Below are 23,732 nucleotides of genomic sequence, written 5' to 3'. Positions count from 1 at the left end.
TGGTCAGTGATTGGTCAGTTTCTACATTCAAAGTTTTGAAGATGCAAGTGGCCATTACTGATAACTGCGGGTGTTTGTAAGGAGAAGGAGCATTATTTTCCATTTGGAAGTTTATAACAAAAGTGTGGATATAATTGCAAGAGGAACAAACACCAATTCACTACTTTAGCACATGTGAAAGGTATATGTATGCAATATTTTGTGGCATATGATATTTATGATAATTATCCAGTACCAGCATGGTCTGAATAATGGGGTCAGTTTGTTTTGAAAATTATATGATGTATATGTATGGGAAATAAAACAGAATATGTGATTATACCTTTGACCAGAATACATTACAATAGCTAGTATATAGTGAGAATTTGAATTTACAACTATTTGTAGCACCAGCAAGGCCTGAGCTAAATGGTTCAAAGAATGGTTATTAAAACAAGTTACCATAAGTTTGCAAGGGCTTTGCCAGAAGTTTGTGGCAAGCAGTTTACCACAAAGTTGCCAGAAAGTTGCCAGAATGATGCCACAAAATTACCAGAAAGTTGCCGCTAAGTTGCCAGAAAGTTGCCGCTAATTTGCCAGAACACTGCTGTTACATGTAAGTTGCCAGAAGTGTTTGCCAGAAATCTCATTTGCATACGAAATGTGCGCTTGTGGCAAGCTTGTGGCAAACGGTTGCTGCAAGCTTGCCGCAAAGTTGCTGCGAGTTTGCAGCAAATGGTTGCCAGAAGCCTATCATTTCTGTAAGGGAGCTATTCTTCAAATAGGCAAACTAAATTTCAAGTATAAAACTAGAACTGTAAGCCAAAGGCTAACTAATACCCCTGTTCCTATATAAACCAGAACTGTATGCTAAAGGCTTACTTATGCAAATCAATAAAGTCTCCCACCAGTGATGAATTATGGTAATCACTATTTTATTAAAAACAAAAAAATAAAATAACAAAAAAAATAAACATGTATTTTGCAAAAAGGAGCATAACTCCATCAAAAAGGGTTGAAATCCCAAATCAAAATGCCGGTGCACAACTACATAAGATACTGATCATTCATGCAAAGTTTCAATGAAATCCCTCTGTTCGTTAAGGAGGAGTTACATGGACAAGTTACTGCGGACGACAGACATCCACAGGGTGATTCCAGTATACCCCCCCCCCCCNTAGGTTAGAAATCTACACAGGGCAGTCACTAGCCCTCCACCACTGGGTCGCGGGTTAGAAATCTACACAGGGCAGTCACCAGGTACTGGCCACAGGTTGGTGTTTTTTCTTCAGACACTCTGGTTTTCCTCCAGCACCAAAACCTGGCACATCCTTCAATGACTAAACCTGTTGATACTGTATAGCGGGAAACTGTACCGCAGTTTAACTTTCGCCTTAATGATGGTGAATTTATCATGACAGCGAATATTTGTAAAATATAATATATAGTGATTACATGTTAAGGGCAAACTTTACACTGGGCAAACATGGATTTTACCGGCAGAGGGCAGATATCAGACAGGGCGAACGTTTACCAGTATACAGTAGGACGTTAAACACAAACAAACCAAATCTTACGCCTTTTTTTCTTGACTTTTCTTTTTAACAATAATGAGTGTTATTCATAGACTTTATGAGGGTACAATGAAATGGCCGACATGGGTACTTACACTGATTATCGCCTGCATGGTTTGGGGCATGTCTGTGATTACGCCATCCGTGATGATGAGTAGCACAAAATAGTTAGAGCCGTCCTGTACCGCAGTGGCGAACCTACACAGAGTTATACACACTGTAATCAAACAGGTTTCATAAGACATACATGTACAAGGAAGTGTGTATAATTGGAAAGGTTTCATCACATTTCCATCAATAACCAATATTACTTTATAAGTATAAGCTTTGTATATCAATATAAGATTTAACACCTTTTTGTGAAAAATCTATATACTGGTATGTCTGATATTCTATTTCTATGCAAAAGACAGAAACAATGTTTCACTTTATTTCTGATTCTTTAAATTCTCTAGAGATAAAAAGTTAACATTTTCTGAGGCAGGCTGCTAGGAAACTGTAGCCTAGCCTCCATTTGATCTCTACATGGCTGTCTTTTACATACACCGAGACATATAAAAGCTTTTTGAGTCCTGTCCTATGAACTATATGTACTTGTACAGTATAAAGAATATAGGAGGTAATTCATTGAAAGAAAGGAGTAACAGTAAATTCTGAAAGTCCACGCTTTTATCCCACTAATAATTGAACCCTTAACAGTTGTATGGAATGCTAGTGGCTGAACCAACAAACATGGCAGCAGGTAATTTATTGTATCAAACTGTTCCATATCAGGTGGTTGCAATTGGTTGGTGCAGTGAAGAGTGACTCGCCTTTACCAAAATTGCAAGACTCCATGAAAATGGTATTGTTTCACCTGCCTGATATTTTTATTGTTTTTCTCTTGGTAGTAGTTTCTTTCCCACATCAACACCCCCTATATGCTTCTATCCAGGCCAATACAATATTTATATGAGTTGGAAAAATTTGTTAATAATTGGTGAAAAATAAATAAAGTCAATATTTTTTATTGGTGAACTGTTTTACAAAAATATTTCTTTTAGGGAAGAATTAACAGCAGTACGAGTAAAACCAAATAATATATTATTTTATAAATATTTCACTTCATTAAGCAACTGCTTTCCTAGCTAAGGTGATGTGTTCACATACCTGGCAACATGGTTGATGACAGGGGCGAAGTTCGTCGGGCCGTACAACTGGACGTTCTTTAGAGAGTTGAAGTAGGCCTGGAGGATTCCCTGTACACCTTGACAGAATGGATTGCTCGGGTTGAAGTTCTGAAATTTAGTAAGCCATTCAGATTGATGTCTCGCCTGTGCCCCACTTTGACCATCAATGCACATATCAGAGAAACTAACTTAAACACAAAAACTTATGTTGATGGAGATTCTGACCAAGTCAATGGAACATGAAATGTAGGCTGCATCCAGCATTTGATGCATTGGCTGAGATGTACCACCTAAGATGCATCTGTGGTCCAGGTTTGGTTGGTCTAGCACTCATGCTTTCAATGAAACTTACTTAAACGCAAGAACTTAATGTTGACGTCGACACCTCCCGGGAAAGAAACACCATAGTCTTGCTTCCACTACTTCATGGCAGCGAGACAAAAATACAGGTTAATTAACACTCATTTCTATTCTACCTTAAAAAAAAATGTTAAGCACTGATTCTCTATGGAAACTTTTGCCCATTGTCAATTTTGCCTACTATGTTTATTATGCTGTAAACTTATATTTGCTGTAATGATGATTTCCCTCAGCAAAAATGTCCCCGTATACAGTAATTTCTAACAGAAATTGTGTCTTTTTCAGCCTTTATCAGACCAAATTTGCAGAATTCTTACACTGCCTGAAATGAAACTTTAGCTCAGTAATCCTATTTGTAGTTTTTATAGTGATATTACAGCTACAGCAAGTAACAGTACAGTGAGCTTCCCACCAGTATACAGCGGCCATGCAGGCAGCAGGGGAGATAATCCAGGACTACGATAGGTAGGGGTGATCTTCTTTACTAGTGTACAATTTAATTTATTTTGATTCACTTGAAATAACAGACAACAGAAGTTATTACTTAGTGAAGACTTACTTAATTTATAAACGTGAAACTGTGTCATGTTTTACAACGGATGAATTTTATGTCAGATATTTTGATAATGACATGAAAATCTAGAAGATATGTGTTGATCCATCAAACTACCAATAGTATGCTACTATGGTATATAGCGAGATTGTGACATACATCAGCCAATCAATTAGCATGATAATAATTGAATGAGATCTACAACACACTTCCCACCATCAAACTACAAATAGTATGCTGCTATGGTATACAGCGAGATTGTGACATACATCAGCCAATCAATTAGCATGAACTGAATGAGATCTACAACACACTTCCCACCATCAAACTACAAATAGTATGCTACTATGGTAAACAGCGAGATTGTGACATACATCAGCCAATCAATTAGCATGATAATAACTGAATGAGATCTACAACACACTTCCCACCATCAAACTACAAATAGTATGCTACTATGGTATACAGCGAGATTGTGACATACATCAGCCAATCAATTAGCATGATAATAACTGAATGAGATCTACAACACTATCCCACCATCAAACTACAAATAGTATGCTACTATGGTATACAGCGAGATTGTGACATACATCAGCCAATCAATTAGCATGATAATAACTGAATGAGATCTACAACACTATCCCACCATCAAACTACAAATAGTATGCTACTATGGTATACAGCGAGATTGTGACATACATCAGCCAATCAATTAGCATGATAATAACTGAATGAGATCTACAACACTATCCCACCATCAAACTACAAATAGTATGCTACTATGGTATACAGCGAGATTGTGACATACATCAGCCAATCAATTAGCATGATAATAACTGAATGAGATCTACAATACTATCCCACCATCAAACTACAAATAGTATGCTACTATGGTATACAGCGAGATTGTGACATACATCAGCCAATCAATAAGCATGATAATAGCCACATTGTGATTCTAAAAAGACAACTTACCAGAGCAAATTCATGATGTACACTTCCATCACTCATCCTGGCCCCAAAACCTAAGGCAGGGAACAGCTTATCACTGTAGTAATGACAAAAAACACAAACTTTATTTTATTACTTAGGCTGGTTGTTGTTATCAAATTATATCGTTTGAGTGAGTTTGGATTTGAATGAGGGAGTCTCCTAATGAGGGAGAGTTGACAGCTATGCTTAATAAGTGGCCATCTTAGATTTCCCGATCAGATATGACGTTATTCACCTATGAAATCCATTAAGTGCCAAATTAACCATTACCTGTCAAAAGGCAATTCAATGTATTTTTGACAGTATATCCGGATACCCGTTCTATTTTCATCAACAGTGACCTTCACCTTGATCTAAAGAAACTGTACAAACTCCTATTCCTTATCTATATATAACAATATTTTGCCATGTGAAATTTATCTCCCAAAACAATAGTGTGGATGGACAGAATAGCAAACATACAAGGGTAACTTTATTATTTTTTCATTAAAGACCCACAAGTTACAGGTTTCCTTCAAAAATAATTTATCAAAGCTATAGTGCTGACAGATAAATACAGTTTCCAATGAGAAGCTATAATTTTTGGCAGTGGTACTGGGGTCTTTAACTGATATTTACTGGAAAAACTATTTTTCATTTATATCTATACGAGATCTTACATGCACGAAGAAAATAATTTCAGGACCATACTCGACTTGAGTATTTATCTTCATACATACAAAATACAAATTTTCAACATAATATATGATACTACAGCCACTTTCGTTCATCGCTATCCAAAGAGTAGGACTGGTTGGACCAGAATTGTTCGTTTATGAAATAAGGTCAGACCCAGTAATCTGATGCTGCTTTCAGACGAGCCTTGACAAAGCCTTCCAAGGCCTGTATAAACGTTTGCAGGTCTGCCAGGATTTATACCTGAAAATATTACATTTAAAACAAACAAACCAGTTGTTCCGCTTGAACATACAGACCCTAGTTATTTGGGTCACAAGGGAGATCATCCCTACCTGTCATAGTCCTGGATTATCTCCCCTACAGCCTGTATGGCCGCTGCGTACTGGTTGGGAGCTCCGTACGGGTTGAGATAGTGTAGTGACGTTGGAGAGGAGGGGTTTCCATTGGACGCAGTGAAGTCCACAGCTACAGTGAAGCTCATCTCAGTGCTGTGTATAAACATAATCAGTTATTTTACCATTAAAAGTGGAAACGGTCGATATAAATTAACACAGATTTGGATATCAATTATCTTTTCAACAATTCCACTTTCTTGCATCAATATTTTTACAAGGGACTTTTTTGCCCTCGTTTTGTATGTGCTCATCTTTCTCTAGCAGAAAAAGTTGAATTTAAAATGGGGCAAAAATTATTAATCATTTAATTTTAAAACAACTACAGGATGAATTCTACACTGGACACATTAATTTTAAAAGGCCAAAAGGCAAAAATTTGCACTTACAGTAAAAAGATTGTCTACACCTTATGATTTAAAGCAGAGGTAATGTGTCTAATCAACATGCATGCTCGTAAATTTGAGTTTACAAATAAACAGATGTAAATTATTACAGGGATAACCTATTGGGAGATTTACGTTACTTGTTGTCCATCAAATCTGCATGCATTACGCTTATAGTAGCAAAGTCACTCAAAGTATTGTTAGTTTTCAAAACTGACAAAGGAAAACTAATCAAAGTTTGCTTCAATACATACTTTCATCGTCACTTCATTATACAATGTGTGCAGTTCAGTCCTTAACACTCAGCACATTTGACATACCATCATCTTGTCAAACCATCAGCTTACAGCATATTTAGCTTATACATGTAATTTAAGGGCAATAATCGTTAGAAAACACAGAAGAAGTTCCCTTCCAAAATATTATATTACGGCTGATGTGTATTTTGAATGTCTGATGTAAAGATATGATGAATGTATATTATTTAACATGAGCATGTAAACTGTCCGATTGTGCAATGTATATGTGAAAAACATGTATACATATATCTGTTAATTAACACCCTTTTATCATTCTAAAATCGAACAAACTCAACTCTCCGTAGTGAAAACTCAAAGACATTTACCCTTACATATATCATAATTCTCACAACTAATATCATGGGGATGACATACAAAAAATAATCAGAAAAAACGACATATTTTTTTATGTTTGTTCTGACCTGCAGTAAAAGCATGCTGGTTAGAACCAGGTTAGTGTAAGATGCTGTTTGATAGAAACTTAAGGGGAAGGAAATGATACATACCCACTGTATGTCCAATGAAGCATATGAAAACCCAGGGTCCACAAAAATGTCACAAAAAAAAAGAAAGAAATGTCAGTTAAGAAATCAAAACCTGACAATAAGATACAAGTTTTATGATATTAATTAACATACAGACACAAAATTTGAATTATATTATACAGTATATCGGGTTATTTACACGGGCTTAAGTTTTTGTGTTATTGACCCAAAATTAGAAAATTAAATTTAAACAAATTATAGTTTTGTGATACTAAACATGTGGAGTTTTTAGCAGTGTTTTGGCATAGAGGCGGGACACTTGACATACAAATTGCCAAATAGTCAAACGAATATGCTTTATTACATCATACTGAGCAAGTACATGTGTTCTGTTATGCAAATCATCAACATAACTTTAACATGTGTGATATAATCTATTTCTAACCACCTTGTATTACTCTCGACGTGAACGAAACTTGACCGCCACATACTCGCTATAGCATGACAACGTTACGATTAGGAAGTTTATTATTGCAGCTCTCGTTTACACTTGTCATATTTATTCTATGGATCATATATTCACTATCTCGTTATTGACCCAAGAAATTGCCAAAATTTCATCTCCACAGAAATATCCTGCTAAACAGTATATTGAAAATGAGGTTGCAAGAAATATAGTTGGAATAAGTGTCATCATACGGTCAAGTGCAACTGAATTAGCAGACTCACTATTACAAATTTACCAAATAAGGAATATTCTTGTAGATCTATTTGATTTAAAGTAGTTGTCAAGTGATCTTGGTTATCTGTTAATATCATACCATATTGTTGCTGTGATACAGGACACTTTACCCCCTATATAAGTTTGTATCAATCCCTCAAAGGACAACAATTCTTTGCATTCTATTCCTTCCATATATACATGTAGATTCTTTGCACATGCAGATTCACACACAAATACACAAAGAATTTAATTTGATGATTGAGGCCTAAATTTAATTTGTAGAATATCAACATATGGACTGAATTGTATTTTATTAACAACAAGCATGTATAGACTGATGTGGTTTACTAAAATTTTGTATATACCATGAATAGCCTGAGTTTCCCATAGCCCTGACAAAAGACTCGGACATTTTGACAGATAGATGTCTTGGCCCTGACACAAGACTTGGACATTTTGATAGATAGATGTCTTGGCCCTTACACAAGACTTGGACATTTTGAATGATAGATGTCTTGGCCCTGACACCAGATTTACACATTTTGACAGATAGATGTCTTGGTCCTGACACAAGACTTGGACAATTTGACAGATAGATGTCTTGGCCCTGACCCAAGAATTGGACAATTTGACAGATAGATGTCTTGGCCCTGACAAAAGACTCGGACATTTTGACAGATAGATGTCTTTGCCCTGACACAAGACTTGGACATTTTGACAGATAGATGTCTTGGCCCTTACACAAGACTTGGACATTTTGATAGATAGATGTCTTGGCCCTGACACAAGACTCGGACATTTTGATAGATAGCTAGATGTCTTGGCCCTGACACCAGATTTACACATTTTGACAGATAGATGTCTTGGCCCTGACCCAAGACTCGGACATTTTGACAGACAGATGTCTTGGCCCTGACACAAGACTCGGACATTTTGACAGACAGATGTCTTGGCCCTGACACAAGACTTGGACATTTTGATAGGTAGATGTCTTGGCCCTGACAAAAGACTCGGACATTTTGATAGATAGATGTCTTGGCCCTGACAAAAGACTCGGACATTTTGACAGATAGATGTCTTGGCCCTGACACCAAATTTACACATTTTGACAGATAAATGTCTGGTATGGGGCCAGAGCACATTACTACTGTATATGAAAATGTGGAATTCTCTGACACATTTGGTGGTGCTAAGTTTAATGTTAAGGTGCTAACATTAACAATCTGCTATATTAATTATGACACAACACATACCACACATACATTGATAAATGGGTTATTTATTTATCTATCCAAAACTGCCCTTATTATCACCATGCACTGCTAAATTCTATCAGTAGAGTCACTGCTAAAATCTATCAGTAGAGTCACTGCTAAACTCTATCAGTAGAGTCACTGCTAAATTCTATCAGTAGAGTCACTGCTAAATTCTATCAGTAGAGTCACTGCTAAATTCTATCAGTAGATTCACTGCTAAATTATATCAGTAGATCTAGAGTCACTGCTAAACTCTATCAGTAGAGTCACTGCTAAATTCTATCAGTAGAGTAACTGCTAAATTCTATCAGTAGAGTCACTGCTAAATTCTACCAGTAGAGTCACTGCTAAATTCTATCAGTAGATCTAGAGTCACTGCTAAATTCTATCAGTAGATCTAGAGTCACTGCTAAATTCTATCAGTAGAGTAACTGCTAAATTCTATCAGTAGAGTCACTGCTAAATTCGATCAGTAGAGTCACTGCTAAATTCTATCAGCAGAGTCACTGCTAACTTCTATCAGCAGAGTCACTGCTAAATTCTATCAGCAGAGTCACTGCTAAATTCTATCAGCAGAGTCACTGCTAAATTATATCAGCAGAGTCACTGCTAAATTCTATCAGTAGAGTCACTGCTAAATTCTACCAGTAGAGTCACTGCTAAATTCTATCAGTAGAGTCACTGCTAAATTCTATCAGCAGAGTCACTGCTAAATTCTATCAGCAGAGTCCTGTGTTTTCAATCGTTCACCAGCCATCCTATCTATCAAACTGTCTGGTGGTAGCCGGGCCAGAGGAAAGTAGGGCTAATACCATGAAATGTGTTTAATCTTTTTATCTCATTGTGCCATGTTTTATCTCTGATAATCAAGCCGAGAGAACTCAACAGGTATTCAAGGAAAATATCCTCGTAAATTTGGCTTTACAGGCAAGCAGCAATAATCCAGCTATACCTTCATCCCCTTAACAAGTGGCTTGATTTTGAGAAGGCGGCAACTGTATCAAATTTTTTTTATATAAAAAGTACCGATCTGTCTCCTGTCTCCTAAGTCTCTGTCTAGATATATATACTGAAGTAGCACTAACAGATTAGCAGTGGTTGGATAAGCAAGGTTTGGCTGTATACAGAAAAAGGTCATTTACAGAAACCAGTTCATCCACCAATCGGATGAACAAAGAAGTGTTCTGTGGGTACTGGGGAAAGTCAGTGAATAAGCAGAACATTTCAAAGTGAATTTGAAACAGCTGATATCATTATTTTAGAGAGAAAAAATAATTTATATACACTGAAACAGGAGAATGAAACGTATCATACTTTTTCTAAACAACTGTTCTGAAGCAAACTTTGATCAATATTCCGTTGTCCCTACAGCAACAGTAATTCTATTTTTCTGTGTGATTTAATATTGCACACTAAAGTTTCAAGTGATTGTTGTTTGTAAAAGGACAGCATTGTGGAGGTGTTGGTAAGTGCAACACTCAGATAGCTTACCATATGTATCCTGCAAAAAGGCCATGCCTGATAATAAGCCCACCCCCGTCTATGGCAGTTCAGTAGAAATGCAATAAACTACTTTTTGATTTTCCTATATTAAGCTTAAGCCTATCCCCTGCACTAGGGTCATAGACTATAAGTGGGGTTCCCAGCAATGGGCTTATTGCAGGATATAGTAACATCAAAACAACTGTGCTACCTGTATGTGCTGATTTGACAGGTATGACAAGGTAGTTGGTGGTTCTTATCTTGTATACTTAAGACAAAGTTCAGAGGTTAAATGTCATGGTAAGGAAACTATACAAACTGTATACAATACAGACTTTAAGGATGATGCTAGGCTGTTCACAGTACTGTAAAAGTGGAAATTCTCGCATGTAGAAATGTTAGCAATGTGATCAGGACTGCTTCAACTGATTGCAGTGTGGAAAACTTTGCATTAGCACAGGTTCTGAAATCTATATACATGTATTCTATATAACTCCTATACTGTATAAATATTCGCCCACGGATATTTTCACACTATTTCAAACATGAGCATTTCCACACTGCGATGATCTCTCCATTTTACAATATGATTTTATTTTAGAGTACTAGCCAGGTTTCGAAAATTCTTCTAGCTCCACCAATATTATTTAAAGCCTGACACGAAATTGACTAGCTTAGCAACATGGGGTGTCAGGATAGTGAAACTGTGCAGCCCTAAGTATGTACTTACCCATTCTGTATGTAGTCCAGGAAGGAATGCTGAATCTCCATTGTGTATGACATCAGTATGGCCTGGAGATGGAATCATATTGTTTACATATTAATTCACTCAAACATGTAAATTCACTTTTTTAAGTCTAATTGAAGATTCAGAAATAATGTGTTTGTGTGTAAAGACTTGTGAAGATTCAGAAATAATGTTTTTGTGTGTAAAGACTTGTGAAATAAGTATGCTGATATACATACCATACTGACAACATTAGATGAATCCACTTTTCAAACAGAATAAAGGGTCATAAAACCAACAAGGTTCTATTGCATTTAATCCAGTCATAACTGATGTCCATACTAACAAGGTTCTACTGTATGTTATATACTAACAAGGTTCTACAGTATGTTATATACTAACAAGGTTCTACTGTATGTTATATACTCAAAGGACAAAATCCGGGTTGCACTATTTAAATAAAGACAGATTTGTGTGAATTACCTCCCCTGAGTTGGTATACTTTTTCTTCTTTGCCTTTTTCTTAGGGTTGATCACCTGTAGAAAAATAGAACTATTAGTAAAAGTGATTCAAAATGTACAACAGAAAACAGAGGTTTTGAATAATAATTCACCACTCAAAAAAGGATGAGAGTGGTAAAAGAATTATATAGAAATACATTGGAACTTGCAAGGTCACTAGCAAATTAAAAAACATACTGTGAAATCACAAATATTCGTGGGGTTTTCATTTTATTTTCGTGGGTAATCTTCCTCCACAAATTCATAGGTACACAAAGTAAATACAAGTTTGATATGAAGCAATTTTCTAAACGAGTGGGTGATCGTAGTCCATGAATTCATGTACCCACAAAAAAAATGTTTTTTCAGGAAAAAACGAAATTTGGACCCCATGATAATATCTTATTTCACAGTATATATGCTGATTACATTTTTAATTTCCAAAATTTAAAGACTACATTTAACTTCTAAGGACTAACTTCTATTCTTTTGATACTTCATTGTTTTCTTCTAATTTTATTTATAACAGATCTTTTCAAATATTTAAAAATTCTTCTGTATTTTCTGAGTATTGTCCTATTTCAACCAACATGAAATGAAAATCAGACATCAGGATTGAGAATTAAGCAAAATATAGAACACTCTATCTTAATATCTAAAATTTTAAAAACCTCGAATTAACCACTAAATGTCAACAACTAGAAGCAAGAATTTTATAATACTTTAAATTTCCATAGTGTGACCAAAATATTTTGGAGGGTGCTACTCATATAAAATACATGTACTAAACACAAACTATATACAGTCTCTTACTAGAAGTAAATTAATTTAGCTGACTAGGTCAGTATTTCTAAATAAGACATCTTATTATCTGATGAAGCAGGAAAGTGATGATGGGCCACCTGTAGCTTGAATACAATAAAGACAAAACATGCCATGCTATATACAAAATATATGAACAATTTTGTATCAGGTTACATGTACATAACTTCCCTACAGTTTTGCATCATTGTTTCCAGGTTTCAGGAAAGAATCAAAATCTTACGAGGAGCTATCTGGATACAAATCACAGGGAGATAAAAGGCATACTATCACTTAGGTCTTTGAGACAAAATCAAAGAAATTGGGTCATATACAAAAGCAAAATATCAGGTTTTTGGGAAAGGATCTGGGAAACTGGAACATGCATGAATGATAGTACCAGTGGTTTGGGAGGAAAAGTTGCCAAAACAGAAATAGGAATATACCAAAAAGACAGTACCAGGGTCTTTGGAAAAAGATCTGAGAAATTCAGATATATGTATATGAAAATGACAGTAACAGGCCTTAGGGTCTATGGGAAAGATTCAGAGAGGCTCAGTACCGGGGCTTTTGGGAGAGGATCTGGGATATTAGGAATTATGCGAAGACAGTACCAGGGTCTTCGGAAATGGATGTGGGAAATTTGGATAAATGAAAAGGACAGTAACAGGGTCTATGGAGAGAATCTGGAAAGATCAGTACCAGGGTTTTTGGAAGAAGATCTGGGAAATCAGGACTTATGCAAAGACAGTACCAGGGCCTTCCGAAATGGATGTGGGAAATTCTGATATGTACAATGACTGTTACAGGGTCTATGGGAGAGAATCGTGTAAGATCAGTGCCTGTACCAGGGGGAAGGTTTCGGAAAATTAGGACTTGCGTAAAGAACAGTATCAGGGTGGCTGAGAGATGATCAGGGAAATATGGACATCTGCATAGACACATCACTGGTCTTTGAGTGCGGATCTGGGATTTTTGATATATGAGAAGGAAAGAATCGGGACCATCTTCAGAATAGGATCAGGTAAATTGGGACATACCAGGTATGTATAAGCAAAGGACAGTATCTGGGTCATTAGGAACAAATGTAAAGGACAACTTCAGCAAGGGTCTTGTGTCTAGTGGGGAAACCGTGTCCTGCATGCTAACTGGTATAAGTAAATGAAGCACAATTTATATAAAATATACCTACCTGTAATAATATATACATATTACATAGCTAATAATGTCAGTAAAGCCTGCAGTGCATGGGTACTTACCGGCCACTGGGCAGACTAAAATCAATGTACACATGGGTTACTAATATATATAACAGTCCCATACAAATTATATATCTATTCTTTATTCAATTCAGAGATTCTTCAGAACCTAAGACAATTACAAGTACTACATATTATATTACTACATAAATGACCTTTACTCTGGCTATAATAGAAACAAATACTATTGGTGTTACTGTAGTGTCTAACATGTAGCCTCTGTTCATGACCTTGACCCTGCAGATAGACCAATCAGAAGTAGATATGACATATCTTCTACTGTAAAACTATTACGATGCATGTGTCCATAAATGTTCACGAAGTTCTCTTTTTTTTCTCACTATTTATAGTTCAGAGTTATAATCAAAACAATAGTTCAATTTCTAGACAGAAATATCCCAGTAATCAATGCGCCTCACATTTTTTTTGTTAAGGAATTGAAATGAACGTGGTTGGATTTTAAAGGCTAGACTGTATATAATGAAATGTGGGTGATCTGCACGACACAGAAATATATTTCTGTAGCCTTAAGAAGTACTGGAGACTGTAAGAGTTACGTATGAGAGGCGCATACTCACAGAAAACTGGTTATTGGAGCCCGCCCCTCGGCTCAGCTCTCTCATGTTGGTGGTAAATTCTCCAATGAAATCATGGCTGCCAACAAGAGAACATCAATATCTCACATTAATACATAAAGTTGTATACAGTGTCATCATATCTCTTAACAGTACCTGTGTAATTTGGAAACCTGTACAATCCAGCACAAATGTGTAAGAAAACAGTATATTACATGACTCTACAATCAATATTTTAAACACTATTTCTGAATCTTTAAATGTATCATTGTCAAGCCATGAAGTACATAATTGAGAGCTACCAGGTAGATTTAACTCGAAGCATTGGCTTCACAGATACCCCCAATCCACAGATACCCCCAATCCACAGATATCCACAAAGTTTGGAGCCCACTCATGAAACCGTGGCTAAGATATGCTGTAGAATCCTGAATCACACTTAAATTAGTACTGGAGGTAAAGGTCAAAGGTAGAATTGAAATCACAGTGACCTCATTTTAGGAAGCGACACACCGCCTCTCCATGATGTACCTATATATAAAGTTTAATGCCAATTCATAAAACAGATGCTGACATATGCTCTGGAGATTTGAGGTCACAGTCAAAGGTCAAATTAAGGTCACAGTGACCTCATTTTTACGACATGACACACTGCCTTTCCATGAAGTACCTATGTACAAAGTTTGATGCCCCTTCATGAAACAGTGGCTGAGATATAGTCATAAACAGCCCCTTCATGAAACAGTGGCTGAGATATAGTCTTAAACAACAGCCCCTTCATGAAACAGTGGCTGAGATAAAGTCATAAACAACGGCCCCTTCATGAAACAGTGGCTGAGATAAAGTCTTAAACAATGGCACCGTCATGAAACAGTGGCTGAGATAAAGTCTTAAACAACAGCCCCTTCATGAAACAGTGGCTGAGATATAGTAATAAACAGCCCCTTCATGAAACAGTGGCTGAGATATAGTAATAAACAGCCCCTTCATGAAACAGTGGCTGAGATAAAGTCTTAAACAACAGCCCCTTCATGAAACAGTGGCTGAGATAAAGTCTTAAACAACAGCCCCTTCATGAAACAGTGGCTGAGATATAGACATAAACAACGGCCCCTTCATGAAACAGTGGCTGAAATATAGTCATAAACAGCCCCTTCATGAAACAGTGGCTGAGTTATAGTCATAAACAGCCCCTTCATGAAACAGTGGCGGAGATATAGTCTTAAAAAACAGCCCCTTCATGAAACAGTGGCTGAGATAAAGTCAAAAACAACGGCCCCTTCATGAAACAGTGGCTGAGATAAAGTCTTAAACAACAGCCCCTTCATGAAACAGTGGCTGAGATATCGTCATAAACAACGGCCCCTTCATGAAATAGTGGCTGAGATTTAGTCTTAAACAATGGCCCCTTCATGAAACAGTGGCTGAGATATAGTCATAAACAGCCCCTTCATGAAAAAGTGGCTGAGATATAGTCATAAACAGCCCCTTCATGAAACAGTGGCTGAGATATAGACATAAACAACGGCCCCTTCATGAAATAGTGGCTGAGATTTAGTCTTAAACAATGACCCCTTCATGAAACAGTGGCTGAGATATAGTCATAAACAACGGTCCCTTCATGAAAGAGTGGCTGAGATTTAGTCTTAAACAATGGCCCCCTCATGAAACAGTGGCTGAGATATAGTCATAAACAACGGCCCCTTCATGAAATAGTGGCTGAGATTTAGTCAGCAAACAAAATGTTATATTTAAGACTTAATGTATTCTGTTTCTAGCTTGACCTACCTTCCATCACTATCCCAGTCATAACACTCAACCTTGATGGATCTGAAATCAAAATATTATCATTAATATAACTTTGCGATTTGTCTTTTAATATGACACCTTTTCAAGTTTTGCAACGCTTACTATATATATATGTATTGCAGATGACTGTCTGTATTCAGAAATTACATAAAAATGTATACACGATCCCAGATGACAAAGCATGAGAAAATCTTCAAAGTTAAAATTTGATGTGATATCTGCAGTAATAACCAATCAAATTTGATGTTACATTGACCTGAAGCCAGTACTAACCTATCGTAGTCGCCGTTACACAAAGCCCTGGCCTGTACAGTGAAAGGCCTCCACGTTGGATTGAGTGTATTCTTTATTACTTCTGTTTTATGTACAATGGTATAGCTGGGAACAAAATGTAAAAGTTACAGGTTAAAATTTGATGAGGCAGCTGAAAAATAAATACCAAGGTACTAAACATATTTGACGTCAAGCTGATCTTTCATTCTGAACTATTCCTTTTATCTCGTGAACGATCTTTTTGGTGATTAACAGGGGACTCTCTTTTTCAAATTTTATAAAACCCGAGGCTTTTCCTCAGAAACCATTAAAATGCGTTTGGACTGGCCACCATTTTGAAAATATCGATTCCCCCCACCCCCCCGGAGACAAAAACGAATCAGCCAGCCAGATTACGCATATCCCATATTTGGTATTCGCAAAAACATTAATCACATCTTTATCACCTGCACGGTAAATATATTGTAAAAGGTTTTAATTTCATCACGTCGCCTTTACGCACTGCGACATCGGAGAGTTACAAATTCTTGATGTCACGTCATTGTTGAGCCATTGTGATGTCAAGTCACAAGAAAGGGGTGTAAGATAGACATTTCCTACACCACTTTCTTACCCTGGACAGCTCTGTCTTACACACAGGGAAATGAGAGAAAAGCAAATCTTGTATTTAAAGTATAAAGTGAAAAATTCTTCTACCAACATTTGTTTGACGAAATAAAGTTATGCATACTACACCTACGAACATAAAGTATGAGAAAACATATTTTGTACAAGCTGGTGTTGTCAACCTTGGTAAAAATACTAACTGCTTCCTACTGACTCACTTTGAAAAAAAATCTATTCAGCTCAATCAGTATCGCATCAGGCTAGTAAACCAGAAGTTTGGGGTTCAATCCTTAGCGGAGGTTTTGAAAAATTATTACCACTGTTACATTGTAAAGGCAGAAACCTATTGCAATTCAATCGCTACTACAGTGACAGATATCTTCTTTAAATAAATCAGTGAGTGTCATAAAAGGACAAAGTGAAAATTCTTGGTTCCCACAATAAAAATTGTATATTTTTCATGTCACTCGACCCAAGACATTTCGCCTATCGATAGGGAGCGTATACACACTGCATCAGATAGGGTTACAGGTAGGGTGTAGATCTCGCCCCCACCCCTGTTATGTCAGTATCGGGTCATACAGATGACTCAGCTGGTGTACCCCTCGATCTGTTCATGTTCTGAGTTTTCCCATTTTCCCTAATACCTACATTGTTTGTGTAAAAAGTAAAACTTTGATATCACATATTTCCAAACTGAGCACCCTTATTGAAGATAAGATTAAGATGTTACTTGTAGCAAATGTGATTTCATTTACTGTATACTGGTAATTTTTTCCCAGTCAAAGGTTGAAATCCAAATAAAGTGTTAATTTCACCTTTAACATCTAAATAACTATGTATATGATGTTGTTGACTTATGTTCACTGGAATGATAAATTCACCCTCATTAATTCCAGAGGGCGAAATATTTAACAGCAGAGGAAATTTCCCATTATACAGTACCGGTATCATGTAAACTCAACTATCAATTTATAAATGGTAACCTGTCAACAAAAAACTTAATTTTTAAAACCAATTCTTGGTTCCCACAATTCTGTATCAAACTACTTGCTCTGTGTAATCGTGTATGTCCAATCATACTAATCCACCAATATTGAACCATCATTTAGATAACAACAGCAGTTATGTTTACTCTAACTCACCTGTTATCCTCGTTTGCTCTGTAAAACACCAGGTAGGGATCAGATTTACCGAAAAAGTCCTTTTTATCTAAATGGATGCCTTTAAATTGCAGAGTGACTACTTCCTGAAAAGCATAACCATACAATTTCAATTAGCTACTAAAAATCTTTAAAATATCCATCCTTGTGACTTTATATTCTCAACAAGGATTGACATATGTTGTCAAACATAAGTATGCTAAGGTCAAAAACATGACATACTTTACCAAATGTACTCTGAGAATGAAAGGTACCGGGGGAATTGTACAAAAAAATCAGGTACAGCTGTTATTCCTAAATCTTACCCAATACATGAGGTTAAATATCAGAAATGACCTGAAAATGTATAATCTGTATTAACACAACCATTATGGGAGAGAAGCCAGGGCAGTTAAACTTGTAGGGAAGCTTCTGTTGGCAGGATACACCATTATGGGAGAGGGCCCAGGACAGCTAAACTTGTAGGGAAGCTTCTGTTTGCAGGATACACCATTATGGGAGAGGGGCCAGGGCAGTTAAACTTGTAGGGAAGCTTCTGTTGGCAGGATACACCATTATGGGAGAGAGGTCAGGGGCAGCTAAACTTGTAGGGAAGATTCTGTTGGCATGATACACCATTATGGGAGAGAGGTCAGGGGCAGCTAAACTTGTAGGGAAGATTCTGTTGGCATGATACACCATTATGCGAGAGGGGTCAGGGGCAGCTAAACTTGTAGGGAAGATTCTGTTGGGATGATACACCATTATGGGAGAGGGGTCAGGGACACCTAAACTTGTAGGGAAGATTCTGTTGGCATGATCCACCATTATGGGAGAGAGGTCAGGGGCAGCTAAAATTGTAGGGAAGATTCTGTTGGCAGGATGCACCATATGGGAGAGGGGCCAGGGCAGTTAAACTTGTAGAGAAGCTTCTGTTGGCAGTTGGCAGGATACACCATTATGGGAGAGGGGCCAGGGGCAGTTAAACTTGTAGGGAAGCTTCTGTTGGCAGGATACACCATTATGGGGGAGGGGCCAGGGGCAGCTAAACTTGTAGGTAAGATTCTGTTGGCAGGATACACTATTATGGGAGAGAGGTCAGGGGCAGCTAGACTTGTAGGGACGATTCTGTTGGCAGGGTACACCATTATGGGATAGGGGGCAGGGCAGCTCAACTTGTAGGGAAGATTCTGTTGGCACGATACACCATTATGGGAGAGGGGTCAGGGGCAGCTAAACTTGTAGGGAAGATTCTGTTGGGATGATACACCATTATGGGAGAGGGGTCCAGGGCAGCTAAACTTGTAGGGAAGATTCTGTTGGGATGATACACCATTATGGGAGAGGGGTCCAGGGCAGCTAAACTTGTAGGGAAGATTCTGTTGGCAGTTGGCAGGATACACCATTATGGGAGGAGGGTCAGGGACAGCTAAACTTGTAGGGAAGATTCTGGTGGCAGGATACACCATTATGGGAGAGAGGTCAGTGGCAGCTAAACTTGTAGGGAAGATTCTGTTGGCATGATACACCATTATGGAAGAGGGGTCAGGGGCAGCTAAACTTGTAGGGAAGATTCTGTTGGCCGTTGGCAGGATACACCATTATGGGAGAAGGGTCAGGGACCGCTAAACTTGTAGGGAAGATTCTGTTGGGATGATACACCATTATGGGAGAGGGGTCCAGGGCAGCTAAACTTGTAGGGAAGATTCTGTTGGCAGGGTACACCATTATGGGATAGGGGTCAGGGCAGCTCAACTTGTAGGGAAGATTCTGTTGGCAGGATACACCATTATGGGAGAGGGGTCAGGGACAGCTAAACTTGTAGGGAAGATTCTGTTGGCAGGATACGCTATCATGGGAGAGGGGTCAGGGGCAGCTAAACTTGTAGGGAAGATTCTGTCGGCAGGGTACACCATTATGGGAGAGGGTCCAGGGGCAGCTAAACTTGTAGGGAAGATTCTGTTGGCAGGATACACTATTATGGGAGAGGGGTCAGGGGCAGCTAAACTTGTAGGGAAGATTCTGTTGGCAGGGTACACCATTATGGGAGAGGGTCCAGGGGCAGCTAAACTTGTAGGGAAGATTCTGTCGGCAGGGTACACCATTATGGGAGAGGGTCCAGGGGCAGCTAAACTTGTAGGGAAGATTCTGTTGGCAGGGTACACTATTATGGGATAGGGGTCAGGGCAGCTCGACTTGTAGGGAAGATTCTGTTGGCAGGATACACCATTATGGGAGAGGGGTTAGGGACAGCTAAACTTGTAGGGAAGATTCTGTTGGAAGGATACATCATTATGGGAGATGGGCCAGGACAGCTAAACTTGTAGAGAAGCTTCTGTTGGCAGTTTGCAGGATACACCATTATGGGAGAGAGGTCAGGGACTGCTAAACTTGTAAGGGAAGATTCTGTTGGCAGGATACACCATTATGGGAGAGAGGTCAGGGGCAGCTAAACTTGTAAGGGAAGATTCTGTTGGCAGGATGCATCATTATGGGAGAGGGGCCAGGACAGCTAAACTTGTAGAGAAGCTTCTGTTGGCAGTTGGCAGAATACACCATTATGGGAGAGAGGTCAGGGACAGCTAAACTTGTAAGGGAAGATTCTGTCGGCAGGATACATCATTATGGGAGAGGGGCCAGGACAGCTAAACTTGTAGGGAAGATTCTGTTGGCAGGGTACACCATTATGGGAGAGGGGCCAGGGCAGTTAAACTTGTAGAGAAGCTTCTGTTGGCAGTTGGCAGGATGCACCATTATGGGAGAGAGGTCAGGGACAGCTAAACTTGTAAGGGAAGATTCTGTCGGCAGGATACATCATTATGGGAGAGGGGCCAGGACAGCTAAACTTGTAGAGAAGCTTCTGTTGGCAGTTTGCAGGATACACCATTATGGGAGAGAGGTCAGGGGCAGCTAAACTTGTAAGGGAAGATTCTGTTGGCAGGATACATCATTATGGGAGATGGGCCAGGACAGCTAAACTTGTAGAGAAGCTTCTGTTGGCAGTTTGCAGGATACACCATTATGGGAGAGAGGTCAGGGGCAGCTAAACTTGTAAGGGAAGATTCTGTTGGCAGGATACATCATTATTGGAGAGGGGCCAGGACAGCTAAACTTGTAGAGAAGCTTCTGTTGGCAGTTGGCAGGATACACCATTATGGGAGAGAGGTCAGGGACAGCTAAACTTGTAAGGGAAGATTCTGTTGGCAGGATGCATCATTATGGGAGAGGGGCCAGGACAGCTAAACTTGTAGGGAAGATTCTGTTGGAAGGATACATCATTTTGGGAGATGGTCCAGGACAGCTAAACTTGTAGAGAAGCTTCTGTAGGCAGTTGGCAGGATACACCATTATGGGATAAGGGTCAGGGCAGTTAAACTTGTAGGGAAGCTTCTGTTGGCAGGATACACCATTATGGGATAGGGGCCAGGACAGCTAAACTTGTAGAGAAGTTTCTGTTGGCAGTTGGCAGGATACACAATTATGGGAGAAGGGTCAGGGACAGCTAAACTTGTAGGGAAGATTCTGTTGGAAGGATACATCATTATGGGAGATGGTCCAGGACAGCTAAACTTGTAGAGAAGCTTCTGTTGGCAGTTGGCAGGAAACAACATTATGGGAGAAGGGTCAGGGCAGTTAAACTTGTAAGGGAAGATTCTGTTGGCAGGATACACCATTGTGGTAGAAGGGTCAGGGCAGTTAAACTTGTAGGGAAGCTTCTGTTGGCAGGATACATCATTATGGGAGAGGGGCCAGGGAAGTTAAACTTGTAGAGAAGCTTCTGTTGGCAGGATACACCATTGTGGGAGAGGGATCAGGGCAGCTAAACTTGTAGGGAAGCTTCTGTTGGCAGGATACATCATTATGGGAGAGGGGCCAGGGCAGTTTAACTTGTAGGGAAGATTCTGTTGGCAGGATACACCATTGTGGGAGAAGGGTCAGGGCAGTTAAACTTGTAGGGAAGATTCTGTTGGCAGGATACACCATTATGGGAGAGGGGCCAGGGCAGCTAAACTTGTAGGGAAGCTTCTGTTGGCAGGATACATCATTATGGGAGAGGGGCCAGGGCAGTTAAACTTGTAGAGAAGCTTCTGTTGGCAGGATACACCATTGTGGGAGAGCGATCAGGGCAGCTAAATTTGTAGGGAAGCTTGTTTTATAAATAAGAATACAAGCTAGCAGTAGTCAGGATTTGTGTTTCGCTGAGGCACGTCTGGACCCTCAATATGTACATGCCAAATATTCCTGAGGTCAGCCTCAGTTCAGATCTGAGCCTGTTGTTTCCTTTTCAGGTTCAGCTGGTTGAAACGGTAGAACCAAATACTTAAAAGAGGCCTTGGTATCATTCCAATCATGTACATGTATTACCTTCAGCACATTGTTTTATAAATTTCTGTATAATTTTCTATACATGTACGTATTATAGCTTACCTTGCAGTTACTCATTTCTTCCGCTCTAACTGTAAGAGTAGAAGTAATGATGATTAAACATGATCTGGTTCATGAAAATATGTCTATCAGTATTTTTTAAAATAAAATTTGAAGTTACAATGGCAATGTCTTTACTTGAATGTCAAAATTTTGGCAAAAAATTCAATATGTACATGTAACCTGTACAATCACAGTTAAAATGCACTTTTCCTTTGTTTTAGAAGATTACAAAACTAACGAATATCATGCATGCAACATGTATAAACTGAAAATACAATGATAGTACAAAAAAATTCATTGAACTATATCCAGGTTTAATGTATAATTTTACAAATAAAATTTTCGACTTACTTATAATTCTGCCTTTTTGATAATTCTGTATTCTGTTGAAAACAAAACAAAGAGTTTTTATTCAGTGACATGTTTAAGAGATATCAATCTGCCTATCAGAATCGAGGAGCAGTCTTAACATCTAATAATAAGGCTAACATTGAATCTGAATTGAGCATTTCTTGTATCCAAAATGTTTCAAATTGAAATACATGTATTGAATTTAATTAGATTGCATTTTTGTGATAATTTAGCAAGAATATTTTATTTGCATTTATAAGTGCTCCGTACTTCAATTTATCACAAAAGTACTGTTTAATATTCATATTAACATCCAGAAAATATTGTTCATTGCTTACGTTAATGGTTTTTCTACTTTTCCACCTGGTGATCCAACAATTTCACCTAAACTTCCTTCAAATCTTCCTAAAAAATCCTGGAATGAAATTCAAGTGAACTGTAAGTTTTTCTGTTTGTTGAACCATTAGGTTCACAAATAACAAATTGGACTTCTTCTGTTTACAAGTGTCTCCCCTTCAAATGTATGCCCCACGCTCATTAAAACAATTTAAAACCAAATCAAATCAACATCATATCAGTTTGAAATTTGAGATGTGTAAAATCCAAGTTTTATACAAGTACATTAAATTTCAAAGTTTTCATTCAAAGTTGTACAAATAATTTCATAATACAGGTAGTAATTAAAAAGGGCACAGTATTGCAAGCAAACAACATGCCTCCCACGTCCGTTGACAAACTTCAGTACTAGCAACGAACAGTTTACAGCAACTTCAATTAGCACAGCATAATTAAGCACGATGCTTGAAGCACAAAAGTGCTCAATAAGATTATTACTAAAAATATAGGTATCTTTACAGTCAACCATTTTAATCAGACTAATACTTTTACATTTTTTTTTTTTTACAATTACATACAAAATCACTGTAA

At 38.0% G+C, this 23,732-nt stretch overlaps 1 protein-coding gene across 1 annotated transcript in view; it reads right to left on the bottom strand.

The window, feature by feature from the left end:
• Positions 1-625: 625 nt before the first annotated feature.
• LOC110455529 (copine-8-like) overlaps positions 626-23,732 on the bottom strand; it is a 39,530-nt gene continuing 16,423 nt past the window's right edge. The window contains exons 5-20 of the mRNA XM_021505714.1: positions 23,144-23,220; positions 22,806-22,837; positions 22,455-22,483; positions 18,030-18,133; positions 16,279-16,383; positions 15,985-16,026; positions 14,200-14,275; positions 13,622-13,636; positions 11,544-11,597; positions 11,064-11,125; positions 6,893-6,895; positions 5,642-5,797; positions 4,614-4,686; positions 2,703-2,830; positions 1,649-1,751; positions 626-754 (exon numbers count right to left, since the gene is read on the bottom strand). Coding sequence (XP_021361389.1) covers positions 626-754; positions 1,649-1,751; positions 2,703-2,830; positions 4,614-4,686; positions 5,642-5,797; positions 6,893-6,895; positions 11,064-11,125; positions 11,544-11,597; positions 13,622-13,636; positions 14,200-14,275; positions 15,985-16,026; positions 16,279-16,383; positions 18,030-18,133; positions 22,455-22,483; positions 22,806-22,837; positions 23,144-23,220 — 1,188 coding nt within the window. The remainder of the gene's footprint in view (positions 755-1,648; positions 1,752-2,702; positions 2,831-4,613; positions 4,687-5,641; positions 5,798-6,892; positions 6,896-11,063; positions 11,126-11,543; positions 11,598-13,621; positions 13,637-14,199; positions 14,276-15,984; positions 16,027-16,278; positions 16,384-18,029; positions 18,134-22,454; positions 22,484-22,805; positions 22,838-23,143; positions 23,221-23,732) is intronic.

Source organism: Mizuhopecten yessoensis, unplaced genomic scaffold, assembly GCF_002113885.1.
Source record: "Mizuhopecten yessoensis strain PY_sf001 unplaced genomic scaffold, ASM211388v2 scaffold923, whole genome shotgun sequence".
Classification (NCBI taxonomy): Eukaryota; Metazoa; Mollusca; class Bivalvia; order Pectinida; family Pectinidae; genus Mizuhopecten; species Mizuhopecten yessoensis.
The sequence above is the reverse complement of the archived record's forward strand: the minus strand, read 5'-3'. Positions and strand labels throughout refer to the sequence as shown.